Source organism: Lathamus discolor, chromosome 1 (assembly GCF_037157495.1).
Source record: "Lathamus discolor isolate bLatDis1 chromosome 1, bLatDis1.hap1, whole genome shotgun sequence".
Lineage (NCBI taxonomy): Eukaryota > Metazoa > Chordata > Aves > Psittaciformes > Psittacidae > Lathamus > Lathamus discolor.
This window is the reverse complement of record NC_088884.1, coordinates 64306071-64322149: the sequence shown is the minus strand read 5'-3', so window position 1 is coordinate 64322149 and position 16079 is coordinate 64306071. Positions and strand designations below refer to the sequence as shown.

At 43.1% G+C, this 16079-nt stretch overlaps 1 protein-coding gene across 1 annotated transcript in view; it reads left to right on the top strand.

The window, feature by feature from the left end:
* The window catches only part of FRAS1 (Fraser extracellular matrix complex subunit 1), a 159731-nt gene that overhangs the window by 57349 nt on the left and 86303 nt on the right, over positions 1-16079 (top strand). The window contains exons 5-12 of the mRNA XM_065674695.1: positions 1865-2024; positions 2578-2711; positions 6912-6995; positions 7635-7736; positions 7840-8031; positions 11614-11703; positions 13389-13536; positions 15872-16015. Coding sequence (XP_065530767.1) covers positions 1865-2024; positions 2578-2711; positions 6912-6995; positions 7635-7736; positions 7840-8031; positions 11614-11703; positions 13389-13536; positions 15872-16015 — 1054 coding nt within the window. The remainder of the gene's footprint in view (positions 1-1864; positions 2025-2577; positions 2712-6911; positions 6996-7634; positions 7737-7839; positions 8032-11613; positions 11704-13388; positions 13537-15871; positions 16016-16079) is intronic.

Below are 16079 nucleotides of genomic sequence, written 5' to 3'. Positions count from 1 at the left end.
AGCGCAGTGAACTTGACATACTAGCTATCCACAAAGAAGGCTTTTCTCTCATCAGCCATCTGTGCTGGGAGAGATTGATTGCTGTTGTGCGACCTGGGTTATGTATATTGTAATCCTGAATTATTCAAGACGCAGGTTGCAGGTTGTGGTTTCACCCAGTGGTGCTGAAAGGCCAAAACAATAAGTGTCTACAGATGAGAAAGAAATAAAGATTCATGGGTAGTAGTTAATGAATCACAACAAATAATAGGTAAATGTTGAAAAATGTCTTAATAGTGAACCCAAGTTCTGTGCCTGGTCTCTTACAGACTTTTCTGTTTGACAAGAGGCAAGTCAAGTCCAAATCTTAAGAAATATGCTAAAATACCCAGATATGTTTGAATATCTGGACCTGCTGCGGTACACCTGAGATGGATGTTGTCACCCTCTGTTTCAGCATGAGGCATGACCAGTATGAATCTGCAAGGAGCTAGACAAAGACTGGGATAGTAGGGGTAGCACATAGAATCATAGAATGGTTAGGGTTAGAAAGGACCGTAAGGTCATCCTGTTCAAACCCCCTTCCATGGGCAGGGACACCTTCCACTAGCCCAGGTTGCTCTAAGCCCCCTTCAACCTGGCCTTGAACACTGCCAGGGGTGGGGCAACCACAGCTTCTCTGGGCAACCCGTGCCAGGGCCTCAGCACCCTCACAGGGAAGAACTTCTGCCTAATACCTAATCTAAATCTCCCATTTTAAGTTTGAACCCTTTGCTCCTTGTCGTGTCACTACTGTCCCTACATTCATCCTCTTCTCGTATTTGTGTATATAATGTATATTCTCATATTTCCTCATACTATATAAATATAACAATATTTAGGTAGTATATTATGTTTCTTCTTGTTGCTGTTGTTGCATTTTGCTGTGTTGTACTCTTGCTGCAGTTTTTGTCTTCTGTCTGTCTGTAAGCCTGTTCTTGGGACACAAGTCAGGTGAATAAGTATGTATCGCCACAGGGATTAGAGACATGTTTGTACCTGTGGTTATCTGTAACACACCAGTTCCGCTCTGAGGTGGTCATTAAACAGTTTTTTTTGTTAGTGCAAAGTCTTGTATTGATGGTTGGCACAAATTTCTTCAAGGAAAGATTTGTTTTGTCAGTGAGCCACTGTAATGCCTTATGACTTGACCATCATTCTGCAAGTATCTGGCTAGCAACACTGGCTCCAAGCAGTAGCTCCATAGAAGAAAATCTATATTCTCTATCTGGCAAGAGCTTTTTTACTCCCTGCCTAATTCAGTATTGTATGTTTTCTGAAAATTAACATCCTTTATTTGTTGGAGAATGTTGCAATGCTCTGACGTGTTTCTTGTTGAGGCCAATTTTTCCTCGTCCGATCTCAGGGTAGAGATACTTGTTTCTGCATTAATGAATAAGCAAATCTAATGAGGTTTTACTCATAGTGAAGTGTGCTAAGTATGTGGGGTGGGCATTGTGGTGAGATGTGTGGTATGGCCCACATTGACTATTTCTCTAAAGAAAACATGTCTATAAATGTAGAATTTGCCCTGAAGAAGCTGTAATGAAAAGGGGATGTATCCATTAGTCTGGATGTTTTGCAGTGGGTTGTTGCTGGATGCCACTTTGCAACAGGAAGGAAAATGAGGCTGATCTCCAGGTTTACTACTTTGCCAGTATTATTTTTAGCGCTAGTGTTGCAGCCGGGAGTAAGGGCTACAATGTGCCAAGATTGGCAGGGCCTGCAAGAGAGTAAAGTTAATAGTAATGTAGGGCTTGAAGGGGATCAGATCTATTTACAGGTCTCATCAGCAGCTGGATTCACGCTGTGTTTTCTGTCCCTTTGGTTGTGTTGTGCACTGCAGCACGGCACGGAGTGGGCCAGCTCTGGATGTGTCCGGTGCTCCTGTGCCCACGGGAAGGTGAACTGCACTCCCCCAGCCTGCCCAGCCCTCACGTGTGGACAAGAGGAACTGCAATACACTCCTCAGGGATCCTGCTGTCCTAGATGTGTGGGACGTGGAGGTGAGTATTGTCTGGCTTCATTGATCCAGGTAGGCCACTGGAAATCTCTTTTGTCCCATATCTGGAAAGCTTTTCTTGTCTTGTTCAGTTCCGCTGGGAGGACACTGGTGTCAAGTGTGTCCCTTAATTCTTTTTCTGTCCTGCTAACCTGTTTACATTTTTAACAGCTTCGTTCATAGGCCAAGAGGAAGTGGTAAGCTTTAAGCAGTGAGCAGATGTGCCTAATAAATCCTTATTTTGGAGATTAAAATCTGGAAAAAAAGATGCAGATTTTTCATGTGTACTGAGGGACTTGGACTGCAAGTTCCAAAAATGCATAAGCTGTTGGGTATCTTTTCTCATAGAAGCCCAACGGGAGAAGTTCATCCAGAGCTCTTAGCTCTCACAGCTGCAGCCCTTGAAAACTGGTGGAACTGTTACTGTCATTACCTGCTTTGATAAACGAGAGTTTTGAATTCTGAGATGCACAAAATAAGTGTCTTGGTTATGGATGACAGAAAGGGGTTAAAGGGCATTGGAAAAGAAAATTACATTTTGTTTTCCTATCTCCTAGAGCCTTGCTCCTTTGATGGACACTTGTTCCAAGACGGGGAGGACTGGCACCTCGGTCGGTGCTCGAAATGCGTCTGCAGGGACGGTGTGACTCAGTGCTTTACAGCTTCCTGCCAGGCTCTACTGTGCAGTAAGGTCAGGACCTGTCAGCCTGCTGGGGACCTTACACATTACTGTCCTCTTTCCCTTGGCCAGGGCCATTTCTCATGCAGATGTACAAATTAGCAGGCAAATCTTCTGTGTGACAAGCAGGCGATTTGGAAAAGGGAGTTTTGATGTGTGGAAATGACGTGAAGTGACAGTTAAGCCTACCAATATGGATGTGCGTTTAATATGTGGACCACTCAGTGGATAAAGAACTGGCTGGATGGCCATGCACATAAAGAGTTGCAGTCAATGGCTCAATGTCCAGCTGGAGACCAGTAACGAGTGGTGTCCCTCAGGGATCGGTGTTGGGACTGGTCTTGTTTAACATCTCCATCGCTGACATGGACAGTGGGATTGAGTGCGCCCTCAGCAAGTTTGCCGATGACACCAAGCTGTGTGGATTGGTTGATACACTGGAGGGAAGGGATGCCATCCAGTGGGACCTTGACACGCATGTGAGGTGGGCTGATACCAACCTGATGAAGTTCAACTATGCCAAGTGCAAGATCCTACACCTGGGTCTGAGCAATCCCAGGCACAGCTACAGGTTGGGCAGAGAAGTGATCCAGAGCAGCCCTGTGGAGAAGGACTTGAGGGTGCTGGTCGATGAGAAAATGAACATGAGCTGGCTTCAGCGTGCACTTGCATCCCAGAAAGCCAACCGTGTCCTGGGCTGCATCAAAAGGAGCATGACCAGCAGGTTGAAGGAGGTGATCCTGCCCCTCTGCTCTGCTCTTGTGAGACCTCACCTGGAGTATTGTGTGCAGTTCTGGTGTCCTCAACATAAAAAGGACATGGAACTGTTGGAGCAAGTCCAGAGGAGGCCACGAGGATGATCAGGGGACTGGAGCACCTCCTGTATGAAGACAGGCTGAGGAAGTTGGGGCTGTTCAGCCTGGAGAAGAGAAGGCTGCGTTGGGACCTCGTAGCAACCTTCCAGTACCTGAAGGGGGCCTATAGGGATGCTGGGGAGGGACTCTTCATTAGGGACTGTAGTGATAGGACAAGGGGTAACAGGTTAAAACTTACACAGGGGAAGTTTAGATTGGATATAAGGAAGAAACTCTGCTGTAAGGGTGGTGAGGCACTGGAATGGGTTGCCCAAATAAGTTGTGAATGCTCCATCTCTGGCAGTGTTCAAGGCCAGGTTGGACAGAGCCTTGGGTGGGATGGTTTAGTGTGAGGTGTCCCTGCCCATGGCAGGGGGGTTGGAACTAGATGATCTTAATGTCCTTTCCAACCCTAACTATTCTATGATTCTCTGATTCTATGCTGGCTGTCTATTCTCTACTGTCTTCTTTCTTCACCGTTTTACTCTCATTGATTACTCTCATCATTGCTAGCTAATTAAGCACAGTACTGTCTAAAGAAACTGCTTTTATGTTTTATACTAAAAAAATAATGTAGGGCTGATCAGAAATTTTTTTTTGTTTCTAAGAGGCAATTAATGAAAAGAAGGACAGGGAATTGCTTGAAGGAGTCCAGCGCAGAGCCACAAAGATGATTAAGGGAGTGGAACATCTCCCTTATGAGGAGAGGCTGAGGGAGCTGGGTCTCTTTAGCTTGCAAAAGAGGAGACTGAGGGGTGACCTCATCAATGTTTACAAATATGTGAAGGGTAGGTGTCAGGATGATGGAGCTAGGCTTTTTTCAGTGATATCCAGTGATAGGACAAGGGGCAATGGGTGTAAACTGGAACATAGGAAGTTCCACGTTAACATCAGGAAGAACTTCTTTACTGTAAGAGTGACAGAGCACTGGAACAGGTTGCCCAGGGGGGTTGTGGAGTCTCCTACACTGGAGATATTCAAGGCCCGCCTGGACAAGTTCCTGTGTGATGTACTGTAGGTTACCCTGCTCTTGCAGGGGGGTTGGACTAGATGATCTTTTTAGGTCCCTTCCAACCCTTGGGATTCTGTGATTCTGTGATTCTGTGAAGGTTTTTGGTGCGGTTTTATCTTCACAAATTTCAGTGTTTGGTTTGCAGCTGAAAGTTTGGTTTGAAGGATTTGTTTATGTTTTTTTTTTAAATAGGAACTCTAGAAATACAGTTGAAAGTAATCAAATGCAGATGAAATTCCCCTTCTGACTTCAAGAGTTCAGAAATACAAAACAACTTCAGCTGAAATAGCACTTCCTTATGTGTGCTTGTGTTTAGAAATTGACCAAACCAGTCAGATACATCAGGCAAGCTCAAGCAGTGACTCACAGTTTTAGTCCAGGTGGGAGAATTGGGACATTTCTGTCTCCAATGTTTTTGCTGTGGACAGCTGATTTCTTGGCACTTACGCAATGATCAGCCCAACCAAAATACCACAGGATTATAGACAGTACTTCACACTCTATACAAGTGCCTCAGTTTTTTAATTCTTGTTATTATATTGCAAATGCTTAAGGGCATGACTGTTTTTTTGGATTTCTTTTCATTGGGCCCGTTGTACCAGTTGTCTTGGGCACCTTGGTGTAATCTTTTACAACAGCATGCTGTGCCAAGGAAATGGAGGAACTGGCTCCCTGGAAAGCCTTCTTTCTGACCTTGACTTGATGTTTTAGGGGGTGCCACTTCCCAGCTGTTTTTTAATCTATTACCATGCTCCATCGATGATTGCAGAAGCTCCCTTGAAATGCACGCACACTTCCCTGTAGCACTGAGAAAGCCAAAAGCAGTAGCATAAACTTCTTTTTCCCTATTGATGCTTACCCAGCTTTCTACTACTGGGCCAGATGTTTGTGCCATTAACACACCTGTTTCTGTGCATGCTAATTGTGTTTTGCTTTGTCCTGAGATACTCAATTAGATTTACTAAGTACTGTGCATTAAAACAAATTTATGCTTGCATTAAATTTCCCTCTTTCCCACTCCAAATGGACTGCTATTACCTGCTGACTGATTGCACTAATGTTTAATCAGCTAATCATTAGGATTTAATTTGTGGAAACAGAAACAACTCTGTTGGTGCTGTGATGTATCTGAGAATAACCTGCTGAGAGCATCCAAGTTAATGCAGAAGACAGACAATTTTGATGGTGTTCAAGGTATTGCCTACTCAGGTGCCCGGTGGAAGGGACATTAGCAGGATGTGCTCTCAGTCATACTTAACATTATCTTTCTTGTGCCTATATCTCTGTTGCTTTCTTCGTTCTTCACTCCCTGTCAAAAGCCACTACATAAATTCTCCCAGTATTAAATTGTCATCTTCCATCTTTCAGGTAACTGTGCCCTTCCCTGGGTGTTGAGGGAGAGGAACTTCAAAAATGCTTGTAGCACGCAGGAGTGCACCTTAATGTCCCACCACCTATTCCACCAAAATCTATGAAAGAGTTCCTTTAGGTCTGATAAAAAGTTATCTTTGGTAACTTTTATATGAAGTCTTCCATTCTTTCTTTGAAAGCTAACGAAGCAGATAATAGTGCTTGGCATTTCTACACTACCAGCCCACAAGCAAGTCTTCTGATGTAGTCATCCTGATGTGGTTGCAGGGAGGTGCTGGTGAACAAAAGTATTCCAAATCATTGGATGTACGTTGAATTTTAGCAGTGGAATTACAGACGCCTTTTGGATGGGTAGAGTTGAGGCGTGCAGGAACTGTTACATTGATGTGAAGTGCCAGCTTATTCCAGTGTGATTTAAACCAGTCATGGAAAAGTTTAGATTAGGATAATTCAGTTTTAAGCATAATTTATCACCTGTACAGACAGTTGTGCTGTATGTATGTAACTAAAACAGTGCAAATGCCTGAGTGTAAATCACATGTTCAAAGCCTCAAGATGGGGCAGTACTAGGAAAAAAAAATCTCTTCCATCTCATGCTTTAGTGTGCTTGTATACATAGCCTTATATAGACTTTTTTTCTCCTCTGTATATCTGTATATCTGCATACCTGAATATAAGTACTTTACCTTGTGTGTGCGTGTTTATCTGCGTCTATATACCTATCTATGTATTTGGACCTCAGTTGCCATCCAAAGAGGCCCAGAAAATGAGATGAAGGAAATGTCTTTCTCTTTAGTTTTCTACACTGGTCTCATGCTCTGAAGACTGCCCCAGATACTGGAGCAAAAATGAAACCTTGAGTGACTGTGGGTTATCACAGAGAGACCACATGCCTGGAATTCCAGGTGGTGATGTTGAGCCCCGTGTTAACTGTTCGTGCTCTTACTTTACTTGTCTCTCCTGCTTTCTGTTTAGGATGAAGTTATGGTTACACCTCCTGGAAAATGCTGCCCGGAATGTCTTCCAAAGCCCTGCTCGGTATCAGGAAGAGTGTACCAGGTAACCTTTGACAAACCACACCAAAAGGCAGCTGTTCATAAGTTCTGGCACATCTCTCTTTCCCTTCTCCCCAGCATCTGACTTTCTGCCAGCACTGGTAGCTTAGTACAACCGTTGCTTTTTTATTTCCTGGGAAGCCAGAAGAGTGGAAAGAAATTAGGACTAGATAAGAATTTGCTGGCAAGCAGAAAGGAAGTTTGCAAGGTGAAGCAGATTAGGCACTTTCTTTTCACACTTCTTTGAAGGAGGAAAGCAGAAAGCACTGGTGAAGATCAAAGTGTTTATAGCTTTCGTTGTATCATCTGGAATTAATTTAATGCCTTATTTAATTATTGTGTTTATGGGATACTCTGTTAGTAATTATCTTTTGCTAATAATAGTAATTATTAGGATTTAATAGGCCTCACCAATTTCAGTAGCTTGAAGTTGATGAGAAATACACACCACAGTGACATCTACCTCTTCCTTTTTGCTGATCATGTAGAGATAAGCATTTAAGAAGAGTTTATTATCTGATACAGACATGCAGAAGGGGCCATCATACTCCACAAGTAGCATGGATTTCTGAAAAGAATTTGACTATGATTCTATGATTTAAGAAGAGTATTTAACACTCTTATATACGTTCTTTTTGAACAGCATGGTGAACAGTGGAAAAAAAATTCCTGCACTGCATGTGCTTGTCACAGGGGGGAAGTCAGATGTGTGACCAAGACCTGTGACTCCGTTACCTGTGAGAAGGTAGTTAAAAATCATTCACATCTGATACCCTGCCGGCACATATCACCGTGCCTGTGCCAACAGGTTCAGGCAGTCCTGCTCAATGCTTGCTGATGTTTTGTAGGGGGAAGACAAGGTGCAGCATCCTGGGAAGTGCTGTGAGGAGTGTGTGCCTTCCAGGGGAAACTGCTTGTATGAGGACACTCCCAGGTACCACGGTGAGATGTGGAATAGTACTCACTGCGACTTCTGCGTGTGTGATGAAGGGCAAGTCACTTGCCAGGTAGCAGAGTGTGCCAAAGTGGAGTGTGCCAAGGTAAGAAAGGCTTTCTCGTTTCAAGATGGATCTCTTAAGTCTTGTGATTACTTTCATCTTTTCTTCTTTCTCAACTGACATTTTGGGGCTTGTTTAGTGCTATTTACCTTGAAAATGGTTCTCAGGAAAGGAGTGAAAGCTTTGTATTTTCTCTGCAAGTTTGACTTCATAGTGGGCTTGTGTTGTGAAGCAAGCCAGTGTAAATCAGTCACTAATTTAACTTGGATTCCTTCCTCCACTGTTGCCTGCCTGCTATAATGGAGGGTCAGACACCCAGAGGCTTCAGTGACCACTGGCTTTACCAGGAGCTGAACATGGGGAGAAACGTAGAGGTCAGAGATAGTTAAAAGCTCAAGAAATGTTCCTTTTTTCTCCATTCTGTGTGCTGCAGTGGGTTTCAGTAAGGTGTCTGGATATGGAAGTCAGTGTTCCACTTTCCTCCATTTTTTCCATACCACTCTTGGCATGGAAGCAAAGCTATTCTATTTCCAGTGCTGTTTACTCCAAAACTAACCACTCACAGCCTCCCTCAGGTTAGGTTATATTTGCTCTAAAGTGGACATGCAAAATGCATTAGATAGGGTTGAATGCTTCGCACAGACACATAAATATGTTGTGAATTGCCTTTTGGCAGTGGGATAAGAATTGTGTTGTTCGTCATTGCATCTGTTTTAATTGATAGGCTAATACCTGCTTTATACCTATTACTCCACAGTGTCAGTGAAGAGAAGGGAAGGAATTGTAGCCTCCTGAGTTTTCCCTCCCCATGGCTAATGCTGTGCTGGTGACTCTTCCTGTATGCTAAATCTTGAGTAGCAACACCCTTGTGTTGTGTCTGAAGTCCAGCCAAAATCTGGACATAATGGATTCAGTGGACTAGATTGTTTTAATGAACATTCAGAAAAGTGAGAATCCACACATGGGGTCATCCAGATGATGATCACACAGAGAAAATGTATCTAGGAATGAAAGTGTATCCTTCTACGTCTGAGAATGTGCCTTTGAATAGCAAAAATGCATCGGGTGTGAGACCCAAACTCTTGTCACTGGTGTAGTACTGCTGACAATCATCTGACCTTAAACTGCTTGGGGAGATTTTGCTGGGTGGAAAGTCGTGACTGTCATAAAATCTTGTGCACCTGCATCTGTTTCACTCAGCTTCCTGCATGCTTATGGCTGTAAATTGGATCATTTACACTAATGATGATGGCATGCTGTCATGGCTCAGTAGGAAGGATTATTTAATATTCATGCTTATATCTTAGGTATGGACAAAGAATCTATTATTCAGGAAAGTCAGGGATATTTTACGGAAGAATAGCTGGAGATGTTAACATGTAGGGTTCAAAATTGGGGGGGGTGTGTTGAAAAGTGTGCAGTAATTTTTCAAACTAGGTTGTCAAAGCAAACCACCCATTTAAAGCATGAGCATCTAAAATGGTGATACTATTTGTCAGAGGATGAACCACTGCAATTTTGAATTGAATGAAATAGAGGAAGATGGAGGAAGACGGTGTCCTTTGTTGTAGACAAGAGTTATGGTCCCACCTGATAGAAGATATTTTCCCAAGGTTTTATTATTCTGCATGGCTTCTCTTGGTTCTTCAAGTCAAGACCAATCATAGTTCACCTCACTAACGCAAGGGACACGTTAATTAATTAATTACAAGAAAACATTTACTCAAAAAGCAAATTAAGTATTTCCTTTTTCCTTTGCTTTTTCCTTTTGGAGTTGTAGGTCTGGATTTTACCTGCATAAATAAATCAGAGCTGATGTGAAGCTAAGAGCATTTGGATTCATCTCTTCATTAAGGCATTCTTAATTTTCTGGTCACATCATCTTATTTAAAGCGTAATGAGGCCACAGATATGAACTGCAAATCCTAGACAGCTCGACATAGTAGAGCAGCATTACTTGAGTGTAGAGGTTTAGCTTCTAAACCCTTTCAAACAAACCTGTGCAGCAGCTGCCAAATGAAATTGTCCGTGGTGATTCTGACTAATCTTCAAAAAGCCATTTTCAGCAGGTTACTGATGAGCTAGGAGTACAAGTAACATGTCAGGCTGGGTTAGCCCTGGATCTTGAAGTGGATGCGCTCAACCAAATCCACTCAAACTGTCAGAACATCAAAGAATCCTGCTGGAGCACTTGCCAGCACCCCAGCTGAGTAAGCACACCCTTGAGGATGTTCAGAGGAAGATGGGTTATGGGTGCTAGCAGGGGATGCTGCAGCCTACCTGAGTAGGCTGGTGATGAAATACTTCTGCTGCCAGCCTCCCAGCTCAGGGAAGGACAGAGCCTGCAGGGTGCTGCGTGACTACCAGACAGCCAGCAAGCTGCAAATGTGTTTCTGATATTTGAAAGAAATGGAGCTAGTTGAGAGTTATGGGTAATGCCTATAGATGTGTTTGAGGTGTGTATGTGTTTGAAGGAGGTTGCACAGAACATCTCTTTTCCTCTCTTCTGTCTCCCAGCCCATCAGTGCCTTTCGATGTTCTCAGCCTGGAATATAATGAACAACCCTGGTTCTCAGGTTTTCTGTGGTGTGTTTATGTATGTGGGTGGGGAAGTGGGCAGGGTTGGGGATGGTAGAGTTTACAGTACATAGTAGTAACACAAGATCCAACCACTGCCAACGGCATTTTGAAGTAATGATTGAAGAGCAAAATGCATCAAACCAGCAGAGATTTAGGCTGTGTGTGGTCCTCAGTGACTAAGAACCCCACAGTTTCTCCTCTCTTAATCATGCTCAGAAATGTATGAGGGTTGCCAGAGTATGGTCTGGATTAGTTGGTATACCTTGATAAAACTAATGGTGGCTGGTGCTGTTATTGCCTTACCTATGCCTAAAGTAATTCATAGACAAAAACTGGCGAGGGTGCCACCGACATCTGTGCAGTTTCTGTTGAGTATGTATTATCTTGCCTATGTTAACAGTGTATGAGAACCTGATCCAGAAAAGCTCCTAAGGAAACTGAAGCTTTTTCTTTCAAGCTGTGTCCTTGTGCTGTAGGACAGTGTCCCTCTTTTCTAAATATTCGGCTTACACTCAGACACAAAAAGTTGTGATGAATTAGGGCACTACATTCCCTCCTCCAGCTGCTAAATTCTTATCTTCCAAGTGAAGTTAGCTAAGTGGTTTCTGTGGAGCTGTACAGTTGTAACCAAGAACAGGCTTTTTCCATCTGGGATAAATAGAGCATGTGCTTAGTAATTCTCTTGGGGACAAAAACTAGACCATTTGAAACAAAGGTAAGCTTCTGTGCGTTGAAATCTTGACAGTGGTCCAGTGAAATCCTAGTGATCCACAGGAAAAGGGTGATCTTCTCTGCTGAATTTAGGGATGAAGTAATGACCTTATCACTGAATTCTCTGGCTTTCCCTGAGCTTTGTTGGGCAAGTATTCACCAGGCCCATTTTTCAAACTGTACCTGCGGAGATGAAGTAGGATGGAGAGAAGATAAGGCGAAATTAGATATTGGAGATTGCATTCCAGAGCAAGAGCTGCTCTGCCTCTGCATTCCACAGTATTTTTGGCAATGTGGATTCCATTTGAATTGCTGCAACCTTTCTCTTTACAGGGTGAAGATTTAATTCACTTAGATGGGAAGTGCTGTCCTGAATGTATTTCAAGTAATAGTTACTGTGTTTACAAAGAACATACCAAAGCTGTGAGTATCCTGGTACTTTGGAGCATGTAATAGTGAGTTTTGCTCTCCCTTTTCAGTTCTGAGAAGGGTATTATTTGCAAGTGTAGCAGAAAAATAATTCATTAATACTGTCTGCAGACTACTTTTACAATTTACAGAAAACGCTTGTTAACAATGTGTGTGTCTGCTGCAGAGTTTAAATTTGCCTTGCTTTCCTTTGTGCAGGATAATCAATCATTTCCCTTTAATATTTAATGTATGTACTCACAGGTTTCTTGCACATCTCATGGAGTTAAAGACACCTGACTTTAATCCTATAAAGTAGAGGCTACAGAGCTGGGGCAATGCATAGCTTTCTGCTATGTATCCCACTGACTGTAATTTTTACTGCAACTGAAGTCCAGTACTTTATTAATATTGTCAAAGAACTTTCATTTTGTAGTTAAATACAAAGGAAACATTAATTTCTTGTTTTAAATGTACTAGGAATGGTCTTTTCATTGCTCGGACAGGTGAAGGCTGGAGCTCATAGCTGCTGTTTGCCAGCACATGTGATATAACTGGAAGTTTAATACTTGTTTTTTAAAGCTAGTACTTCCTTTTCTTTCCTCAGATCTCTTTCTCTGACCCAAGTGAGGTAAAACATATTAAGGTGTTTATTCCAGTTTGTGCTTTATCCCTTTTAAGAGAGGAACTGGCACAAAAGTGTCACAGACATTTAAAAATGTTTGCTGTCTCTTTTCTGCCTTTTGACTTCTTCATGTGGTGCCAGCAGAGCCTCAGCCGCTGAGCTTTGCTGGCCTCTGAGCAAACCCAGCGATGCACATCACAGGAGGGAACAGGGCATGGAAGGCCTCTTCTCTCCAATAAGCAGTAAACGTGTCTATGTTAGGTGCAATGAGTATTGAAGCAAGCTGGTGATACCTCTTCATCTCTGTGATATGTGGGCAAGTCCTCAGTGGTAGAAAACAGGGCAACAGAAGGGAGGAGGAGAGAAAAGAAAATGATTTGAGGGTTAGAAAGGGCGAGTCCAGAGTGGGCCATGAAGATACTCCAAGGGCTGGAGCACCTCTGATATGGAGACAGCAGAAAGGGTAATGGCTTTAAACTGACTCAGGGGAGATTTATATTAGGCATTACAAAAAAGTTCTTTGCTGTGAGGGTGGTGAGGCGCTGGCACAGGTTGCCCAGAGAAGCTGTGACTGCCCCATCCCTGGCAGTGCTCAAAGCCAGGTTGGACGGGGCTTGGAGCAACCTTGTCTAGTGGAAGGTGTCCCTGCCCATGGCAGGGGATTGGAAGTGGATGAGCTTTAAGGTCCCTTCGAACCCAAACCAGTCTGTGATCCTGTGAAAGTTAAGGGAGGTGAAGAAGAAGAAAGGACATAGTGCTAGCTGAAAAACACCATGCTTTAGGGGGAGTGCTGAGAGGGAATGTGCTCATGTTTTCACGGGCCAGTGACTCCTCAGCAGGCATTTTGTGGGCTGCCTTGTTTTGGGAAGGCAAAGAGGTCAGGAGAGTTAACAGCACAGAAGCAGAGTCTTATGTTGGCAGGCCTCAGTGCTGAAACAGCCCCAAAAATGTTTAATTTACTACTGGCACAGATGTAGCCTTGCAGTTCACCCAGGGAGTTCCATGCATGTACAAACACTTTGTGCAAAGGCTTTGCTTCTCTGTTGATGCTGACTGTTGTGTGTTTCGTATGCAGAATGGAGAGAAATGGGCAGAAGGGCTGTGCAGAGAATGTGAATGCCGAGACGCAGAGGTGACCTGCTTCCAGCACTCCTGCCCACCCTGCCCGCCTGGCAGCCTAGCTGTTGAGGTGAAGGATGACTGCTGCCTGCACTGCAAGCCAGGTACAAACCCAGGGTCAGTCATTCCTCACTGTCACTCATGTTAGTGAGTGTTACATGCACCTCTGGCATGGGGATTGTTCTGGCATCCCTGTGGTCTTCACTTCCCCAGGACCTGCGTTGAACTGTAACTTGTCTTCAGTTTTCACTTGCTAATTAACTGGTTTCCATATCATCTAGGGTTCATATCATTAGAGTTCATAGGTCCGTATCATTAGGGTTCTTAGCGAGGTTCCGGCTTCATCCAAAAGCTCCCACTGATTTCCCCTGGTATATGTGACAGCTTTCTTTTGGCAGAAGAGTTTCTCCTTGTGTTTGGTGTTTTGGAAATGTGTAGTCTTTTTCTTTTGTCTTCAGCATGAGTTTTACAAAGCAGGGGACTGCTCCTTTCTGAATCATAACATGGGTTTTAGAGTTCATGGGCTCCTGATACTTGGGAGTTGAAATAACAAGCCCACTTCCATTTTTATGCCATGAACTTACCCAGATTTGAATAGCTGCCAATTAATAATTGTTTGGAAGGATTAGGATAGCCTTAGCTTATATGTTAATTTTGCATATAAATTAAATTTTCTCAAGGATTTTGTCATTCTCCTTGACTTACATTTCATAGTTGGTAGGCTTTAGGTATGGTTTGGTACCTTTTCATACTGATGGCTTTTCTTGTTGCATTTATGTAACTTTGGTTTTATCAGAGTGCTCTGGTTAATGTTTTATCTCGGTAAAAAGAAAATAGCTTCACAGTTTAATTATACTTTCATTGGCAGGAGTGCCTTAGCACATCTGCCATATTAAGGCTTTAAAGCTTGTTATTTACTGCATGCTAATACAAATGCAAAGCACTACAAATTGAAAAGTAAGGAAAATGGGGTTTGGCTGGTTCAGATAAAACTGTTGTGGATTTTCGAAAGGGAACAGCATCTGCACAGTCTCCTAAGGAGGGGACAGATTATAAAGTGCTCTCAGCACCCCTCTGTTCTTCTTCTTATCAAGAAGTGCCACTGCATACTGATTACCTTTGAAAACCTGGCCTCTTAGTTTAGCTTCCATAATGGTTGCATTTTGGAAAATACAGGCTTTGAAATTGTGGTGTTGGACAGACAGAGCCAAACTTGCACTTTTGTGTCCTAAAAGGTAAATGGAAATTTCCTTTACTGAAGCCTGCTGTTTTTCGCTGTGTTTCTGGTTTGCATCGCAGGGGATAAGAAACAAATGCAAAATCCAGCCTGCAGCAGTTCAGTCTATGAGCCCAGAGCATCAGTCCCTAACGCATCTGCTTCATTAAAGCCAGTAAAAATTTATTGCTGCTTCTCACAGATGTGCTGGGGGAAGCAGACAGGGAGAACCCATTCATTCTCGGGCAGTGTAAAGCATATAGCCCTGAGCACAGTTGTATTTATGTTAAAACCAGCAAATATGCCCTCTCACTGAGAACATTTGGGTTGAAGCAGAGGGAATTTTTTCTTGTATCTAGAGAAAAATTGCCCATTCTGCACCTTTCCAAGTAGTCAGTTCATTGTCAGACTGGAAGGATGGGGCTGTACATACATTTGGAAAGTCATTGAGAAGAAATGAATAGAGATAGAGCCTCCTATAGTCCTCCCGTTTATCACTCTGGATTCATTGTTATCTTCAAATGTATGTCTTCTGCAGCTTTTGATTCCAAATTCTTCCCTTAGGTACCTCCCTGAAAACATGCAGGTTATTTAGTGTAATTGAAGGAGAGTTTTCAGCATTGGGATCCTTTTATGCTGACTTGCTGGAAAGGAGCAGACAGCTTTTCTTCCAGCAAGCTGAAGTAGCTCAGTAGTAAAGCAAAAGAAGTCCTTCCTTGGCCTCTGCAAACAGAGCAGCTGTGTCATTTGAGAAAGTGCCTGCGGCCATGAAATGTTTGCTATGGTACTGTGACACAAAGCCTTTTTTTGTAGGGGGAGTGGTCTGCCACCTGTACTCTGACCTGGCATGGACGCAGTCTTGACTTATTGCAGGGTTTGACTGAAGGAAACTCCAATTCAGGTTGTTCCGGACCATTAATTCCTGATGACTTATGATTTTTACTGCTGAGAAACCATGTGGACAATGAATATTCTGTTTATCAATAGGCTAGAAAATTTGAGCTGTGTAGTAACTTCTCCCATGCTGGAATACAACAATATAATAGTTAGCTCACTTTATGCAATCATGGGAAAAAAACCTACTCCAAAGCTAGCACACCTTGAATCACTAATAGAAATAAGTAATGAATTTCAGTTTGATTTTGGATTATGCTTTGTTTTGTGCCTTCCTGATTGAAAACATTGCTGATGGTTTTTATCTTTGTATCTTTCCTTTGTGCCAGTTGAGTGCCACCCAGACTGCTTGACCTGCTCTCAGTCCTTTGATAACTGTAATGCCTGTCGTGACCCAAGGAAGCAGCTGCAGAATGGGCGCTGTGTGGAGATGTGTGAATTGGGCTTCTACCAGGATGGGGGTGCTTGCTTAGGTAATTTCTACAAGGGCTTATATCCTGTCAGATGACTCTCTTCTCTGTTGCATGCTGTGCTTTT